The sequence below is a fragment of the Nilaparvata lugens genome, chromosome 5 (assembly GCF_014356525.2).
Source record: "Nilaparvata lugens isolate BPH chromosome 5, ASM1435652v1, whole genome shotgun sequence".
NCBI classification, from domain to species: domain Eukaryota; kingdom Metazoa; phylum Arthropoda; class Insecta; order Hemiptera; family Delphacidae; genus Nilaparvata; species Nilaparvata lugens.
Window position 1 is genome coordinate 21459292 of NC_052508.1, and position 20429 is coordinate 21479720.

Consider the following 20429-nt stretch of genomic DNA (forward strand, 5'->3'; position numbering starts at 1 on the left):
TCTAGTATTCTAATCACAAAAATATAATTTTATCAATAGTTTCTAGATAAATTCCAAGTACTGTTTGATATAAACTGTATTATAGGAATAGAATAATTTGAAATGAACTATTTAAGAAACTCATAAACTGAGAGTTTTAAAAGATGCATTAGTATTTTAGCCACAAAATAAAATTTTATTAATAGTTTCAAGATTTATTTCAAGTAGTGTTTGGTATGAAGTGGCTTACAGACATTTTCAATGTAGTGTACAGGTCAGGAAAAATTCCTCAAGAATGGCTCAAGTCTGAATTCATTGCACTTCCCAAGAAAGCTAGTGCCAAAGCATGCAACGATTACAGAACAATAAGCCTCATGAGTCACCTACTGAAATTGTTTCTCAAAATAATCCATAAGAGAATCTACAAACTGTGTGAGCAGCAAATTTCTCCTAATCAGTTCGGTTTCCTTAACGCTGTTGGAACGCGAGAAGCTCTGTTTGGTGTGCAGGTTCTCTTCCAGAGGTGTCGCGACGTGAATTGTGATGTGTTTGCATGTCTCATTGATTATCAGAAAGCATTTGATCGTGTCCAGCATGATAAAATGATAGAAGTGCTCAGAGACAGTGGCATTGACTCAAGAGACCTGAACATCATCATCAATTTGTACTGGAACCAGACAGCAGTTATGAGGGTGGGAGATGAGCAGACAGAGGAGGTGAAAATCTTGCGAGGTGTTAGACAAGGATGTATCTTGTCGCCCATCCTTTTCAATCTGTATTCGGAGCGTATATTTGGAGAGGCACTGGAAGATCAAGATGAAGGAATATCAGTGAATGGCAAAAGATTGAACAACATACGGTATGCAGATGACACTATTGTGTTTGCTAACTCCATAGAAGGTCTGCAACAGTTGATGGACAGAGTGGTGGAAAAGAGTTCGCAATATGGTTTAGAAATCAATACTAATAAGACAAAGCTCATGGTAATAAGCAAGGAGAATGTAGGTGGAGTACAATTGTTTGTTAATCGAGATGCAATAGAAAGAGTCTCACACTATAACTACCTGGGTACCATCATCAATGAGAAATGGAATAACACACAAGAGATAAGATGCCGCATAGAAAAAGCAAGAGTTGTCTTCAATAAATTGAGTAAGGTGTACAAGAGTCACGACCTTACTCTATTAACTAAATTGAGACTATTGCGTTGCTATGTGTTCTCCGTTCTGTTGTATGGGGTAGAAGCATGGACCCTCACAAAAGAAACAATGGTAAAGATTGAAGCTTTTGAACTCTGGCTGTACAGAAGAATGCTGAAAATATCCTGGACGCAAAAAGTTACCAATCAAGAGGTTCTCAGGAGAATGAATAAAGAACCGGAGCTCCTGCATACCATTAAAAGTAGAAAACTCCAATACCTCGGCTATTATGAGGAATAGCTCAAGATACACACTTCTGCAAGAGATCCTTCAAGGAAAAATCAACGGAAAAAGGGGACCTGGCAGAAGGAGAATTTCATGGCAGGCAAATCTGAGGTTATGGTTTCACCAGTCATCTGCAGAGCTGTTCCGTAGTGCCGTCAACAAGATCAGGATAGCCATTATGATCGCCAACATCCGAAACGGAGCAGGCACGTGAAGAAGAAGAAGAAGTGTTTGGTATCAAATAATGAATAAATATTAAAAATGATTCGAAATGAACTATTTAAGAAATTCATAAACCGAAATACGTCTTTTCAAGGTTCAAATGACTATAATTTTCCATAATTTCCAATGCCTAGATCAAAGACCAAGCATTCCTTGATAGATCCAGTCGTAAGCACACAAAAACTAATAGTCTAGTATATTTAGTAGTAAACTATACTAAAAACACTAGGAGTCATACTTGGACTGATTTTCACAAAATACGAATGAACTACGGAGGTATCAATAGTATAGGTTAATGCTAGCTTTAGAACCGCGAAATTATTCCTTTAAAAGATTTTCAGGTGAATGCGTTTTGAAAAAAATGTCTAGTTGAAGTAGCCAACTCAACACTTGCAAGTCAATCAGTAATTTTCTACTCATATTAAATATGAGTTTATTTAACACATTTTCTTTGAGTAAACAAGAAATTGAAAGGAATATAAGAGAAGCCCCACTACTTCTAAACTCACGGTATTCTGAACAATTTTCAATAATTAGTTGGAAATATGACCAAAAGTATGACTAGTTGATATTCATAACATAAAATAGTATTCTCAGTTGAATTTTTATAAATTCCAAGAAAGTTGTTTTTCTAAATTCCCCTTTCAATTTCTCAAAACTGACTAGCCAGTTCATTGCTTCCATCTTTCATATTTTATAATTTTTAAAAACGTTATCAACAAATATTCAAATAATCAAGAAAAATGTCGAATCGAACAAGTAAGAATTACTAAGGTTTTACTTTATATATATCGTATTTTCACTGTGAATCACTTACTGGCTCTTGATTCTTTAAAAACTCGTCGATGAGCTTTTTGCAGTTCAAGTTGGATTCCCTTTCCCAAGTGTCATCATTTGAGCCCCAGCCTTTCCAGTGCACAAGATATTCGGTTTCACCTTTTCTGGTTTTTCTCATTTTCACAATTCTATCTACCTGTCGATAACAATGGAAAATGAAATAAAATCTTGGAAACATATTATAAGAACAATAATTTGGTATTAGATAATATTAAAATAGATTAAATTTCATAAAAGTAAAATCATAGCCCTATTTTGGAATTTTCTGGGAGTAAAATAGTACAGAGTATCCTTAGTTTTTCTCTCCCGATCAGAGCGTTCTAGTAATAGTTATTTGTATATCGACTTTTTCTCCCTGTGGGAAAAAGTTTGAAGCCCGAGGCGAAGTCGAGGGCAACAATTTTCCTGAGGGCGAAAACGTATTTTTCGCTCGTGATGTAAACAACCTTTTTCTCCATCTACATTTTTTTATAGAAACTGCAAATAATATTATTTTAATAACTTACGTATTGGTGACAATGTTTCCTAACAACATAACCTAAAATCTGAAACCTAAAAACCGGTCGTCTGATTGGCACTGCCGATTGCGCTATCTATCGGCAACAGTTGCAACAATTATATCAGCTGGGCGTCTACCAAAAATGGCTGACTCCAGATCACGCGGTTCAGATTTAGTGGTAAAGAATAAACTAATTATTCACATAAAATATCAATTAAGGTGAAGATTGATTTTTATTACAGTCATAATGATGCAAATGATGCACACAGAAAGACTACAAACTATTTCTATAAGCTATAACATAATAATAATCGATTAATAATGCACTGCGAACATAGCTTAACACTGCATTGCTCAACCACACTACTCTATTCAACTGTCAATCATAATAATAAATACACCGATGATAATAATGATAATAACTCAGTTATAGAATAGACACGCTGGGAAGACTAGCCTCTGAAGCCAACATCTACTGCCATATGAAGCCAACATCTACCCATCATGACGTCACTGTTGTCACGTCACGCATCGTATAGAAAACTTTCAAATTCATGGTGTTTTTAGGTTATTCTAGCTACGGGAAAAACGATATTGGCTAAGAGGTCAAGTTCAAGTTAAAAATTTACAATATTACATTATTATTGCAAGTAAATTGCATTTACTGCAGATTCACTTCACGAATGTAAATAATAGTTTCTCAAGTAGAAAAGTGTTATCTATGTTGAAAGCTGAATGGTACAATCTTGTATCACTAAAATACTAGGTTAACTAATACAAATTTTTGTGGCATTAGATAATAAATATAATTAGTTTCCTCAATTATGTTTCATCTGTCCATTAGAAATATATTGTTAGAAAACACATACGCACTTGAAAGAATTATTTATGTAGACTATGAAGAAGTAGTGAATTAAGTTATCCATGTTTTATGCTCTTTATGAATTTGCTACATACTGTATGTAATCTACTCTTTTATTTTCTCATGTTATTTGCTACTCAAGCTGCGTTTACACCAAAGTTAATAACAAAATGTTAATAACTTAATCCTTATAGTTTCTATTAGATTGAACATACCTATCTTATCATACACATGATGAACATTTATGTGTTTGTCAAGTTCCGTTCAATCTACAGTAATAGAATCTATAACGATTGAGTTAATAGAATTTTGTTAATAACTTTGGTGTAAACCCAGCTTCTTTACTCTTTCATCCAATTGTTATAATTTAACAATTCAAGTTGCCCTATCAAAGTACTGTACTACATCATAATATTATCTAACGTTTGTTTCATTAAGGATATTGATTAAATCCAAATCTCAAAATACTAGTCCAGAGAAGTTGGCTACAATTTGCTAGCAATCACTTTATTAAAGACATTCTATCTATGTACATGAATGCAACAAATTATTAAAACTTCATTCAATTAAGATTCCGGTCATCTGGTGAACAGAATGTCTTTTATCAAAGAACATGAATATTTTTGTAAAAAGAACCAAAGCATGTGTAACAAAAGTTATTGAATTTCAAAATTTGAGGCTCGATTTTTATTTATATAGATAATAGGCCTACTGTTCATTATTATCGGTAAAAAAAGATTCTTTATACAAAATTTCAAGTTGATCAATTCATTAGTTCAGACGTGTCATTCCCTTATTCCTTATCCCATATAAAATAATGTTAAATAAGATGATTCTTTTCTACTTCTTCTTCTTCTTCTTCTTCTTCTTCTTCTTCTTCTTCTTCTTCTTCTCCTCGATTTCCAGAAAGATATCTCTAAATTTGTCCCATATTTTAAACAGTTTTTTTGGAGGATCATTGTGATTAATGACTCATCTGGGTACTTTCATGATGATTCCACCAGAAATTTGATATGATCGTTATATGTATAACGATCGTTTTCTTTTTATCTTTACTTTCTTCTTCCAGATACTTGAGAAGAGCTGTGAGACATTTATTGTTATGACTTCCCATACTGTCATAGTATTCAACTCTTTTACTCCTAAAATCCATTAGAATAGAATAGAATAATGATTTATTGACAAAAATTGAATACAAGCATAAAATTATCAAACAAAATCACAAGCTTGGCTTTCAAGCCATCAGCTGAAGAAGGAGTTTCATAAGGAGTTTTATACAGTAATATTTCAGCATTGTATTCGCTTATACTAACAACAGTAGTAACTTAAAATTCAGTAACTTCGACTATTTCAACAATGAAACTTCATGAATTGGAAATATCATCTAAGAAAGAAGAGTAAATAGGCAAACAACAAAGATTCGATCAAAATGGCAAAAACTTGAGCTCTGGAACTATCAGTATACGAAATAAAAATTTATACCTCACAACTTTTTCTAACTTATGTACATTTTATAGTAATAAATTGAAACTTAATAATTGAAGTTATTTATCAGAAACCATCGGTATTTCCACGCATCTCTACAGTATAACGCAAGGCTTCTCCAATCACTACCGTTCATAATTACTGTAAACTCTTGTGTCCCCAAAATAGATTTACCCAGCCACTTAACTCTCCATTCCTTGAGTACTGGACATCTTGCAATAAAGTGGTACACATCTTCCTCTTCTTTTCTATTGCACAGAGAACACAGAAAATTTCTATCCATCATCCAGGGCTTATAATTCAGGTCTATTGCTTCTCCTCTAGCCTTCATGATCCATTTGACCTGAGAGTAGGCAATATCGCTTTTAAGGTAACTGTCATTCCCTAAATTTAGATTTAAACTTTTATAAATTTTGTGGTATCTTGCTTCTGCCGCCTTACTTTGAAATAGTTCTATCTCACACTTATTCACGCCTTCTCTCAATTTTTTTAGTTCTCCTTTCCAATTGGCAAAGCCTTGTCTATTCAAGTTTATCTCTATTCCTAAATCTCTGGCCATATCATTCCAATGTTTATACCATGACAATCTCTGACTGATTATTTGCAACGCTAATTTTTTCGGATACCTATCATTTGTATAAGACAAAACTTTTACAATATACGAGGAATGCAAACTGAGAGTGAAATAATATATTGACGACTCCATAGTTTCCAGAAAAATGACATAGTTGGGCGTATTATAGGATAAACCAAACAATCTTTTCATGAAATAGCGTTTGAGCTTCTCTGCTTCTTCGAATTTTCTATATCCCCATATCTGAGCTCCATAACACATTATCGCTCTTGCTACCGCTCTAAACAATACCCACTTGGAAGCTAACGGCACCTTTCCATTATTTATCACCTGATTCCATGCAGCATTCAAACCTCTCTTTGCGCATTTCAATCTATCGGCTAGGTGCGGGGTGAAACTCAAGTTTGGCGTGAGTGTTACTCCTAGGTATTTATACCTGTTAACAATTTCTATAGTTTCTCCTTTAAAAACCCACTTTTCATCACCTCTCCTTCTTCCACCTTTTCTAAAAATCATAATTTTCGATTTCTCCAGGTTTACCTCTAGTCTCCACCTCTCACAATACTGGTCTAACCTCTCTATCATGCCTTGTAATTCTCTTGGAGTATCTGCCAGCACCACAATATCATCCGCATACATGAGTACACCGAGCTTAACACCATCCGTAGTGGCACCTCCTCTCAATTCCTCCTCAATATCATTCAAAAACAATGCAAACAGCAAAGGACTGAGTAAGCAGCCTTGTCTGAGACCTGTATCTGTACCAAACGACTCCGTTACGCCACCCTTATACCACACACTCGAGTTTGTGCCACTGTACAAGCTCTTAATTATTGAAAGAAACCTAGTGGACAGTCCCATAGATGATAATTTATATAACAAAGCTCCTCTATTCACTGTATCGAATGCAGCCCGGTAGTCCACGAAGAAGGCATATACTGTCATAGTATTCAACTCTTTTACTCCTAAAATCCATTATAGCCATGCACCAGTGCACGCCCAGATGTACAGGAACAATGATCAAGTCCTGCGAGAAAATATCTATCTTTCTGGTCCACCTTTTGAGGGACGCATGGCCCGACTCCATCAACTTTGGATAGAAGAAGGTGTTGAAGGCATACACCTTGGGAAGACCTTCTTTTTTGCTGCGTTCGATCAGCAAATTCATGTAAAAACCTATAATGTATATTAATATGGTCTTGTTCCCTTGCTTAGTTTATACTTCCTTGTAAAATTAATACAGGATAAATCACCAAATATTTATTTATTTCGAATAATAATATTTTGTTTAAATCAACGGTTCATATTCATGTACAACGGTGATTGTACTCTTTGAAACCAGTAACTTTCAATTATATAGATTTTATTAAAATTCTAAGAACAGTTAAATATTTCTCTTACAAGAATAATTTGATAGTAGGTTTCATTGGAGATACTATAATGATAAACTACTCTTTCGCTTCAACATCTTTTAGCCCAATCAAATAATACATCGGACCAAACAAAAATCAAGGTAATTGATTTTATTGTTTTAGTCGGTCCATTTGGGTATTAGTAAGAGAGATCTATTACCTTAATTTTTGTTGGTCGGGCTGCATTATAATGACTATTTGACTGGGCTATTTGACCCTTATAATATGAATTCAAATTAATTTTTAAAATGAGTACGGTAGGTGGTCATGTGATACATGATAGAGTTCCAAGAGAGAATTAATACTCGTTCAATGTTGTTACCATTACGAACTGCTTGTTACTGATCACTCTGAAATACTTGAATTACGGTATGACTAGAAGAAGACAGATATTTATTTAAAAAAAATGCACTTTACATACAAAGTAATAATCTTATGTACTCATTATCAATATAAAACAACAACAAAGAATAAAATCAACCTCATGAATACAGTAAGCCAAGTAAATCTTTAGAAAATGGTCTGCATGGGCAAAAAATGCCTGTGCGCAAACCAGAGTTGCATATTATAAGTTTGTTAGAAAGAAAGGAAACACTAATTTTACTGCATTCAGAATCCTATTTAATATTATTATTACGTACAGAGGATTATTGGATAGCTCAAAAAAATAATAAAAAGGTTAATAATTGTAATGATGCATACAGATTCCAAGAACAGTGTCAGGTTGTCACCACCAGCGAATTTATCAATTAAGGTAGGTATAATTTGTTGTGATGATGTTTTCTGAATTGTCCACTCCCAGCTGTATTAAAAATTTCTTCAATTTCAATTTAAATAAGGATTTTGAGACGTCCTGAAATACTATGTGGTGTGGGAAGTGACGAGCCAAGTTACGGTACAGAACATGTGAAATATAGAAGGATTTGTTTGTGTAAGGGATCTCTGGAGGGGTATAGCTGTAATACCAGTGTTAACAGCATACCGCGTTTGATGCATATGTGTAATGGGCCCAAGAATGTTCATGTTGGAGAATAAATGTATTAAAATGTTTTTAATGAAGAGCTGTCTTACAGTCAGGACCTCACTCTCCTCAAAGAGAATGTTAGTTGAGAAACGAGGATTTTTTTTTAGAGCTACTTTCAAAATGGCTTTCTGGACAATAAAGAGTGGCTGAAGTACCGTCTTGCATGCACCACCCCATGCAACTATACCAAACTCCAAAAGGGACTGGACATATGCAAAGTATGCCATTCTAATCTCTCTCTTATCCAGTACATCGCTCATCATTCTAAATGCATATATATATTTTCAAAGTCTTTTTTTTTTATGTATTCAATGTGAGCAGACCACCTCATCCTATGGTCGAAAAAAACGCCCAAATACTTGTAGGAAGTGACCATTTCAATACAAGAACACCCACATGTAACACTGAGAAAATCCCCACAGCAGTGAACTTTCAAACTTGATAAATTGTAATCGGTCGTTGGTCTCAATGATATTGGCATAAATTTCGTTTTCGTGGTGTTCATTGTCAATGTATTCTGATCAAGCCATGTTTTTATGTGAAAAAGGTCATTTTGAGCATTTTCCTTAACTTCAACCCAGCTTGGCCCTTTCAAAAATATCAATGCATCATCTGCAAACAAAAATAACCTCCCATGTATATTTACTTTTGATATATTATTTATATAGATTAAAAAGAGGATTGGGCCCAAAGTGCTTCCCTGAGTCACCCCAAAGTCAACCGCCACATCTTCACCCCTGACATCCATCAAGGAAACAAACTGAAGGCGATTTGACAGATAACTTCTGAACCATGCCAACGCTGTACCTCGTATTCCAATAAGGTTTAATTTATTCAATAATTTGTTCCTATCAACCGAATCGAAGGCTTTTTTTAGGTCAAGGAATAGAAGCATCATTCGTCGATTTTCATTCATTCCTTCATTTATGGCTTTGCAAATGTCAAATAGAGCATCAGGTATATTTTTATCTTTTCTGAAGCCATACTGACAGTCACATAGAATTCTATTCCTATTAAGATAGAAAATGAGCTGTTCTTTCACTATTTTTTCTAGAATTTTTGAAAAAACGCTTAGCAATGATATGGGACGGTAATTGTTTTTATCGGTAGGGTCACCAGATTTGAAGAGGGGAAAAACCTTGGCCATCTTCAGGAACTCAGGGAACACACCAGACTGTAAACTAAGATTGATTAAATGAGTTAGTGGCTTGATCAGAATTGCAATATTATCTTTCAGGAACTTAGCAGAGATATTATCATACCCTGGAGCTGACCCACCTCTGAGACTACCTATGGCATGCATAATTTCAGCTTCAGTTACAGCCTGAAACTCAAAGTGATTTCGATTCAAATATTGACTATCATCGACTAAAAGAGGCTCTCCAGAATCTATAGCATCAGCCAGAATTTGGCCGACTGATGCAAAAAAAACATTGAATTCATCAGCTACATTCTTGTAAATTGCTGTTGTAACAGACTGGATACCTGGTAGAAATTTACTAATAACAAAAGAATCCTTATTAATACTTTTTCCCGCCAACTCTCCTATCACTCCCCAGAACCGCCCAGGATCATCTCTAAATTCCATTAGTTTATTTTTATAATATTCAAGTTTAGTTCTTTTCAAATTAACGGTAAGATTTTTTCTAAGCGTGAGATAATGATTTTTCAGAGCGTTATTATATGGTTGCCTCTTCAATTTCCTACTCAATTTATCTCTTTGTCTAATAGCATCAATCAGGTCTGAATTTATCCATGGCTTTAATTTTTTTCTTCTTGATCTCATCGTCTTAGTATTCATACTGAAATCTACAGATTTTTTTATAATTTGATGAAATTTACTAGAACAATTATTTATCTCAAAACAGTTTTCTACCGAACCCCAATCCGCATTCTGGAGAGCCTGTGCTAATAGGCCTTTATTTACAATAGTATAGGTCTTAGCCGAATCAGCCGGTTTTTGTACTGGAAATGAAATATTAAGAGCTATACTGAAATGATCTGTTATTGCAGTATGCAACACGGCCGCCTTCATCTGATCCTGATCAGCGTATCTTACAAAAATGTGATCAATAAGAGAAATCGAGTCACCATCAATTCTAGTTGGCTTATTTATACACTGTACAAGACCAGCACCGACCAAACAGTTCAAGTACCTGTTCGCGATTAGGTCATCTGAGAACAAATTTATATTAACATCTCCTACCAGTAAGCAGCTTTTATTAGAATTTAAAGCATAGTAATAATTTTCCAACTCATCTAGAAATAAATTAATGTTACTATCGAATGTTCTATAAATTGCTAGGAGAGAAAAGGACTTGTTCAGTATCTGAAAATCCACCGTTAAACCATAAACATCTGCCAATGTTGTTTGTTTAACGCTATAATTTATTGTGCTATTAATGTATATAATCACGCCATCATTTTGATTGCGCTGTTTATCAGTAGCTACCAAATCAAATCCATCTATTGGCCTTCCCACCGCCCCATCTTTGAGCCAGCATTCGGTCAATACTATTAAATCCAAGCACAACCAACATTGTTATTTATCAAGGACTGGATTAATATGATTCTAAGAATGAGTATTTTATAAACAAAAACTTCATTACTTACTGTATAATAATGCAAACAACAAAAATATTAGCCCCCCCATTCTACTCAATGATATGCTATTTCTCACACACACATACTCGTCAGTCTACAGGCAAATATAATTCATTTAAACTGAGAAACCCAGTATTTAAAGATTAGCAAGAGAAGATCGAGATAACGGAATTCAGCTCTAATACTTTCTACCAACTTCAAAGATTAGCGGTTCAAAATAGTCAGTTATCATTATCGATAAAAGGTCCAATAGGTACTATTTACTTGACAAAATAACAATAGACACCTCTATCTCACGAATCTAGTTTATCTAACGAATTGAATTCGTTTCTCCTAATCTACTGTATTCTAATAACGTACTATCATTCAAGTAAGCTTGGATGGGAGCAATGAACAATTATTTAAACTTATTATACAGAACAACAACCCATACATGCATGTCATTCACACTCTTATTAAATAACTTGCTAACTTATAATAAATAAAATGACAGATTAGTTTTAAAATACTCCTTCTTCAATGACAGTTTACTACGCTCAACTATATTGTTTACGCTAAATTGTCTCAGTAAACACTAGATTAAGATTTTAAATAACATTACTGTTCATTTCTACGCTTTATGAGATCTAAACTTTAATCTTACTTACGTCGGCATCGTCCTTTTTCTCATTTTTAAGATTATGGAGATCCTCATCACATCTAACAATATGAATTGGACCGCCATCCTCCCATCTAACTTTTATTCGGCCTACACGGTCGATCCACACATGACGGAAACCCCTCTCCCCGAACAAAACGAACTATTATTCCAGGTGCGATGTTGTCCTTTCTTCTAGGGAGGCGATGACATGCATCAATCGACGTGCGGTCCAGCTTCACGTTCAGCGCCTTCCCGATCTCCAGTATTCTGCCCTGGACGTCCTCGTTGTTCATCTCGGGAACTCCGAACACTTCAAGGGTGTTTCTTCGGCCATATTGCTCCTGATCGTCCTGTTTCAGTTCTAACTCCCGAAGTTTGGTTTTTAGGTGCGAGTTTTCTTCCTTCAGGGCGGTTATTGATGCCCCCTGCTTCGCGATTTCCTTTGCATTTTCTTCCAGAGTTTTTCTGCAGGCAGCTATTTCAGCTCCGAGCTTATCCAGTAGCTCGTCTTTCATTTTGTTAGTAAAATATTTAATTGTTCAATCGTCACTGGAGCACTACTACTCGTCGCTGAATTTGTGTTTGCCTTAACTGGAGTAGAGTCTGAATTGGCTCGTTGGAGACGTAAAGCACTGGTACACTTCTTACATGACCAAACTTTGCCGGTTCCTTGAAATACATCGAGATCGTTGTCGGTGAGCTCCACACAAGCACCATGGAACATACAGCTGCAATTCGAGCAAGTTATTTTCGATTTCGATGCACGATTAACCTGTTGTTTGCAGCTCTCGCAACTCATCTTGTAGGCGACCGTACTTAAAACAACAATCGATCACAGTGAATTCACTAATAGAGTAACCAGTCCTATTGCTTTAAATTCTTCAAATTTGCGGTTATACACAGAGATTCCGTAAAGCTAGAACATTATTGTATTTCGGTTATAACTTGATTCAAGAAACAGATAAGGCGCACAAATGATAAACGAACCTTTCACCTCGAATGCTCAACAACAACTGAAATTGTAACGCCAATAGAATAAATGGCGAAAAGCGCACTTTGATATCAATCTGTATCCTTTTGTTGATATAGGCCTTAAAGTTGTGAACAATATTGTATATTATTGTATACTAGCTGGCCCGGCGAACTTCGTACCGCCAAAAAGTCAATGTATCTCAAATCACATTTGACTAACTTTATTTGGTGAATCATAAAATTTATCTGACAATCAATATTTTCATTTACATCTCAATACGGACTTCCTATGTGCTTAGTCATGCAATATTTATTATTCCAAAAGCATATTCTTCTCAATCAATTGGTAGTAATATCTATCAGTGAGTGTTGAATTAAAAAAATATATGGTTAAATCAGTGTTTCAGAGATGAATTAAATGCGTTCATAGTTGTTGATTGCCTATAGAATAGAAAAAAACTTGAATCAGGAGAAAAACGAAAACAGATCTTAACATTAAAATCAAATTTATTTCTTTAACATTCATATAATAATAATAAAAAATAGATTGTCAATAGAATAAAAAAAACTTGTTTGTTATAATAATAATAATGTTGTTATTGTAATAATAATAATAAAAAATAGATTGTCAATAGAATAGAAAAAAAACTTGAATCAGGAGAAAAACGAAGCAGATCTTCAACATTAAAATCAAAATTATTTCTTTAACATACACATAATATTAATAATAATAATAATAATACAAGTAGGCTACATAATAATTTTCAAACGAAAGAAGTGGAGAATAATACTAATCTTGATAAAAACATTAGATAATTATCCTCTACTTAAATAACATAGGCATTCCCAGCAAAAGCGCAGTTTGTGTGCTTGCAACATCTGTCATCTCTTCATCTTTTCCCCATCGTTTATCATCTTATAAGATCTAAGAGATATTTGAATACAAAATTTGGTGATGAATATAAATGCTAATCACAGTCAGATCTACAATGTAGTTGAATAAAATTTCATTCAATATGAATTATCTGTAATACACATCGATTTGTGAGCTCAGTTCCATTTTTTTTTTGTATTGGCACTATACAATGTTTTCGATTGCAGGCTATCTATATAGCCTACCATACTCCCAAACTCTCCCAAGAGCTTGCCTGAGTAATTGAATCAGAAATTTTTTCTTTGAATAACATTTATTATATTGTTTTTCTATAAATGTTTTATTGTATTGCAAGTTGTGTGGTATGCTTCTGATGAATAAACCATTATCAAAAATGTTATATATATCTACAAGGAATACTCTGATAGATAGTTAAGTATTATTTTCCAAAAAGAATAAAATGAAACTTCATGACATTTTCAAAGCAATTGCAATAAAAATGCTCTTTTTGACAATTATTATATATTTTCTAAATTTTATGGGGACCCACCTCTTAATGGGGGTTATTCAGGAAAGTAATAAAAAACATTTTTGCAGCACAAAACAGCACAAACTCAGCACTAAAACTCTAGATATGTTAATTCATTTGTGCTGTTTTGTGAATTTATTTGTTCCGTTTTGGGTGGTGCTAGCATAAAGTCAACCCCACCCACTTTCAAAGTCAAATATCTTTTTAAATTGATAGCGAAAAATAAACTTTTTAAAGCATAAATTCAGCACTAAAACCCTAGATATGTTAATTTATTTGTGCTGTTTTGTGAATTAATTTGTGCCGTTCTGGGTGGTGCTAGCGTGAAGCCAGCCCTACCCACTTTCAAAGTACAGATCTTCTTTAAATCGACAGCACAAAATAAACTTTTTACAGCACAAATTGAGCACTAAATGTTTAGATATGTAATTTGATTTGTGCCGTTTTTGGTGGGGCCAGCATCACGGGGGTTTCATTCAACACAAACCATATAAATCGATTCAGTAGAACTCCATATCTCACAATCATCAAATTTACAAAGGTTTTTCAATGTAATTAGATTTTAGAAAGTATATAAAATACTCTTACCGAAAGAATGAGTGATGTTTCTTCAGAAATCATAAGCTTCTTTTTTAAATGTTCCAACAAAGATGTCAGGTTTCTAATTCTTTGGCCAAGCCTTCTAGTTGTCTGTTGCAATTGCTTGATTTTCTTTTGCAAAACCTTCTCTACAAATTCTTTGTAATAATTTACATTATCTACATCAACAGTTTTAGAATCTCCTATGTACCTTCTCTTCTTTAGAGGATGCAATTCCAGATCCTGTGTTGCTGGCTTTTCCTGTACTGTCGTCAGCCTGGAAAGAATGGAAATATGTTATCCTAATTCTTATAGTTATGTAAAATATCCCATTTCATTATTATGTTAGTCTAATGCCGCCATGTAATTATTTGTAATAGACAACAGGAATTAACACATCTTATAGCTCCAAGTACACTCTTTGATACAGACCATTTCATGGCTCGTGGCGTGCAGGGGAGGCAGTACGAGTGAGACAGACTGTCTCACCCAGCTTGCTTCCACTCAAGCTGTCAAGTCAAACACAGTCGCCTCCAATACACTCACAGGTTTACATGTTTTTTTTCACGCCAAGCACCGTGAAACGGCCTGTACCAGTATGAAAGATATTAGTGATGTATGGTATACTACATTACTTTTGTCATTTATTGAATGTTGAACCCACACTCGTCAAGAACCAATTGAAACTTTTATCCACTCAAATTTCCTGCATTGGGCTGCAGTCAAGTCAGGCCAAATGGTGATCAGCAATGGGGGTCCACCCCCCTGCCAAAACTGCAAGCTATAATATTATAACTACAAAGCACATCTAATTATTATCATTATTCTAGTTTCGACCCTCTGCAAAAGACTGCAAGACTCAACCAACTGTGAATGATGTGGCACAAGTGACCAGGAGATTAATTGATCTGAACATAATTAAGTTTTCAAAATAATAGAAAAATAGAATAGAAATCTTTATTTGTCATATGGGCCATGCCCTATACAAAGAGTTGCTCACTAACATCAATAACAAGTACATAAATTACAAAAATATCAAAAACAGAGCAGACTAGAAAGAAAAATTGATAATCACAGAAGCACAATTTGTAACATCAACACAATAAAGACTAGGTATAACAAACAGAATAAATGATCCAGGATCAATAGCATTATCAGGTAATGATGCTACTTGTACACTAAAAAATGGCACATTGCAAATTCATCAATTATGGCACACCACAGCATATCCTCTTCTATTAAATGATTCCACAGTGTATGAATAAATATCTAATATTTTTTGCCTTGAGAAATTTGAAAGTAAAACTATAATCTCATCTCTATCGTCCACAATATTATATACATACGTCGCAATACATCCTGATATACTCCACAGCTCAATAGGAAATGGCTCAAAGACTCATTCTGAGTGTTGCAAGATGGTCAGGCTTTATTAATGTCATGTAAATATCTTCTACTACCAAAGTTGAGTATAGTTCCCAAGACAGTAGGAATTCTGAGCTGAGTCACGCATCTTGAAACATCAATCGGAATCCTACATGACAACAATTCTGACATTTCTGAATTAGGGTTTATTCTCCAATACATGCCACAGCTCTGCGATGCGAACGCATGTTGGGCATCTTCATTCCTAATATGAAGGCCTGAGTTTGAAAACCAGACAAGCGCCGCAGTTTAAATTGTTGAGGAATTGAAAAAAACTGTTTATTTCAAATAGTTGAAAAAACATGTAATCTTTTATTCTTGTATGACAAAAAGTACCATATTGTAGTACATTCTCAAGCACTCAAACTTTTTTTTCACTTTTCATTAATTAACAGGGGGCCTCCAAAGTTGTTGGAGATATCTGGTTTTCAAACTCATCACATTTTTCGACAGGATATTGAAAGAAAAACACAAATTCTCAGCATTAACAACTATTATTTATTTAGAAAATGAACATTTTATCAATAAATCATCTCATTCATCATCTTCTGATGCTGAGTCAGAATAATAGCAGTACACTGATTGATCATGTATTTATAAAAAATATTGATGTGTCTTCAGTTCAGTCAGCAATTGCAAAAGTTTCTATAACAGACCATTACATAGTAGCCTTGCAAATAAATTCAAATTCTATGGATACAACCACAACTGAATCACCTAAATTTTACATTCATAGTGAAACTTTAGAATCTTTTCTCAGAGAGGAAACATGGGACTCTGTGATTGCCGAGCAAGATGTTAATACTTCAGCAGATAATTTTTTTTCTATTATAAAATTTAACATTGAAAGGTCAAAAAAGCCGGTCACACAAGTGAACTCACGTTTTAGAAAAATAAAGCCCTGGATAACGGATGGATTAGTTAGGTCAATTAGAGAGAGAGAGAGATAATTTACATAGGCTTACTAAGAGACAACCCTTTAATTTAGAATTAATTAATTACTTTAAAAACTATAGAAATAGATTAAATGACTTACTTAAAAAAACCAAAGCCCAGTATTATAGAGATCAAGTAAACGATAGTGGTAATGACCCAAAAAAGTTCTGGCGCGTAATAAATGAAATTTCAGGAAGAAATAATAAAAAAGAAGGATTTCCATTAGATCATTCAAAAAAAATTATATTTTTGATTCTCCACTTCATAAAGCGAGAGTAGTTGCAGATGAATTCTACGACTATTTTTCGCATGTAGGGGAGAATTTGGCAAAGGCCGTTCATTCCAATAGTGTTCCAGCTATTGATGATGATCTCTATAGACTCGACACGAACTTCATCTTGCATCCGGTAAATGATGATGATATTTGTAGATTTGCTTCCGAAATAAGAGGCATGTCCGCTCCCGGCTTCGACAATATATCTGCTCAATTTTTCAAACAACATATTAAAATCTTTATTAAACCCCTTAAACACATTTATAATTTGAGCATTACTCAGGGTATTTATCCAGATAGTTTTAAAATAGCCAGAGTTTTTCCACTTTTTAAAAATGGTGATAGATCCCATGAAAGTAACTACAGACCTATTTCTATTTTAAGCATTTTCTCTAAAGTTTTAAAAAGAATTATAAAATTTCAGTTGAGTAATTACATTGAGGCTAACAACATTCTTGCAGATGGACAATTTGGATTCAGGAAGGACAAAAACATATCTGATGCACTGTATAAATTAACTCAAGAAGTAGACCAATCAATAAATAAAAACCTTAATAATTTAATAATATTTCTGGACCTGGCCAAAGCCTTCGATACAGTCCATAGATCAAAGCTATTAAAAAAACTTGAAATGTTAGGTATTCGTCACAACTCTTACAATTGGTTCAGGAGTTATCTATCGGATAGAAAACAGGTCGTCCAGCTGTTGGGTGTTGAGAGTAAAATTAACAACATTGAATACGGTGTGGTTCAGGGCAGCACCTTGGGGCCTCTCTCATTCCTGATTTATATAAACAACTTAGCTAAACTGCCACTTGACGGTAACCTGTTACTATTTGCTGATGATACAGCTCTGCATGTAACCGGGATGAATAAGGAAGAAATGTATCAAAAGGCTTCTCGTGATCTCCACCTTTTGAAGGCGTGGTTTGATGATAATATTTTGATGCTTAATATAAAAAAATCAAAATTCATGGAAACTTCTTTACGGAAAATCATAATTTTCTATCTGTTAGGTTTCTCTATGAGAAATTGTACATGGTTATCTCTTTCATCAACATTGAAATGATTGAAAATCAAAACAAAGATCTTGAAAATAAAACATAGAAAATTGAAGGGTTTGAATAAATTAATGACTACTATTGTTAATGCTTAACTGATCATTAGACAAGATTATTAATAAATAAAGATCAATCCTACAAGATTATTAAAAATGAACATCGAAGAAAATATCACTTCACTTTTAAATATCACTTCACAGATTTTAAATGAATAATTTACATCTTGTCAAAACCAATATTAGGCAATAATAATACAACAATTGTTAAAATTTATTAACAATAGTTTTTATCAGTGCAGATTGGTAGTTATGCTACATTCACCACTTTGCACAAGATTACATCATCAATTTGCCCGTTAGAATTTCGTACACCATTTTCCGACGGAAGTAAGGCATTTCCTTCTGACTGAATGTGATCTTAGCATTTCGACATTTGTATTCGACATATAACTCCATTGTACCGTTCGACTTGCCCATTACCGGCTGGATTATAGGGCGATGTTCTGCTGCTGGCAATTCCTTTTGATAGTAGGAAATTTTTCAAAGCTGATCACATAAACGATGTTCCTCTATCGGAATGTATGTAAGACGGTACACCAAAAAGAGAGAATAGTGATGTAAGGTGTTTTATTACTGTATTAGTAGTCATGTCAGGACAGGGGAAGGCAAATGGGAATCTGGAATATTCGTCTATAAGAACTAAAATATACTTGTTCCTTGAACTTGATTGTAGTGGGCCTTTGAAATCCATATTAAGACGTTCAAATGGTCGAGTTGCTTTGATAAGGCGGCCAGTTCCTTTGGCATAGCGTGGTTTCATTTCAGAACATGTAATACATTTGGAACATACTTCTTTTACATCATCTATTGAATATGGTAAGTTCTTTGTTTTGGTCCAATGATGGAGTCGAGTAACTCCTGGATGACACAGGTCCTCATGAATTTTTATCAGTTTCTTTATATCTGTATGGCATCCAACAGTGGCACAGACTCTTGATAGTGTATCTGCTGGTATATTCTCTTTTCCAACTCTATAAATTATATTGAACTTATATTCTGACAATTCAAGGCGCCATCGTTGGATTTTGTCATTCTTAATCTTGCTGGTTTGTTTATTACTAAACATGAATGAAACTGATTTCTGGTCTGTGGTCTGTAAATTCTCGTCCAAGTAAGTAATGTCGCCATTTCCTGATTGATTCCACAATGGCATAAGCTTCTTTTTCCACTGCAGAGTGCCTAGTTTCAAATGTGGAAAGAGTTCTTGAGAAAAACGCCACTGGTCTCTCATCCTGTGTTAATACTGCTCCAATAGCGTAATCTGAGGCATCAGTTTCCAAAGTGAACGGGACTTTTTCATCAATGTGCACTAGAACTGCAGATCCTATTTCTTTCTTTAATGATTCAAATATATTTCTGCATTCTTCATTCAACGGGAAGTGAGTATTATGCACAAGTGGATGGATCTTTTTTGAAAATTCTTTTATCCATTTGGAGTAGTGTGCAAGCATTCCAAGGACACGCTTCAATTCTTTCTGATTTTTTGGAGCTGGTAAGTCAAGGAGTGGTTTCAATCGATCTGGATCGGGCTTAATCATACCCTGACCAATTTCGAATCCCAGAAAGGTTAAATTCTCCATAGATATTTTACACTTTTCTTCATTAATCGTGAGGCCATATTTTTCTGTTGCTCTCCAGAAATTTTCTAAATTTTCATCATGTTCTTCTTGGGTCCTTCCGCATACAATAATATCATCTAAATAGGCATAACATGATATCAAATTTTCTTGTTCTATGATTTGATCAATCACTTTCTGGAAAGCAGCTACTCCATTCGTGACTCCGAACGGAATTCTTTTGAATTGATACAGTTTGTGTCCAACTTCAAATGCGGTGAAATGCCTTTCCTCAGGCAAGATTGGTATCTGGTGATAGGCAGATTTCAGGTCAATAGATGAGAATATTTTATATTGCGCTACCTTATTGACTAATTCTTCCATTAGTGGTAGTGGATAGGCATCCAAATTCGTGAATTTGTTGATGGTCTGTGAATAGTCAATCACCATACGTTTCTTTTGGTTCTCTCTTGAAGTAACAAATGCTTGAGTTCTCCAAGAAGAATGACTATTTTCTATAATATCAGCATCTTTAAGCCGTTTGACTTCATTCATCATAAACAAGTAATCCTCTTCTGAATGTCATCTTGATTTAGTTATTA

General features: G+C 34.3%; 1 protein-coding gene across 1 annotated transcript; it reads right to left on the reverse strand.

The window, feature by feature from the left end:
• Positions 1–4787: 4787 nt before the first annotated feature.
• LOC111053926 (sentrin-specific protease 1-like) lies at positions 4788–7083 on the reverse strand. Its single transcript, XM_039429413.1, has 2 exons — positions 6848–7083; positions 4788–4965 (listed from the first exon to the last, which is right to left on the reverse strand). The coding sequence occupies exons 1-2, from the start codon at positions 7048–7050 to the stop codon at positions 4788–4790; spliced, it is 381 nt and encodes a 126-aa protein (XP_039285347.1). The 5' UTR covers positions 7051–7083.
• Between the last annotated feature and the right edge of the window lie 13346 nt (positions 7084–20429).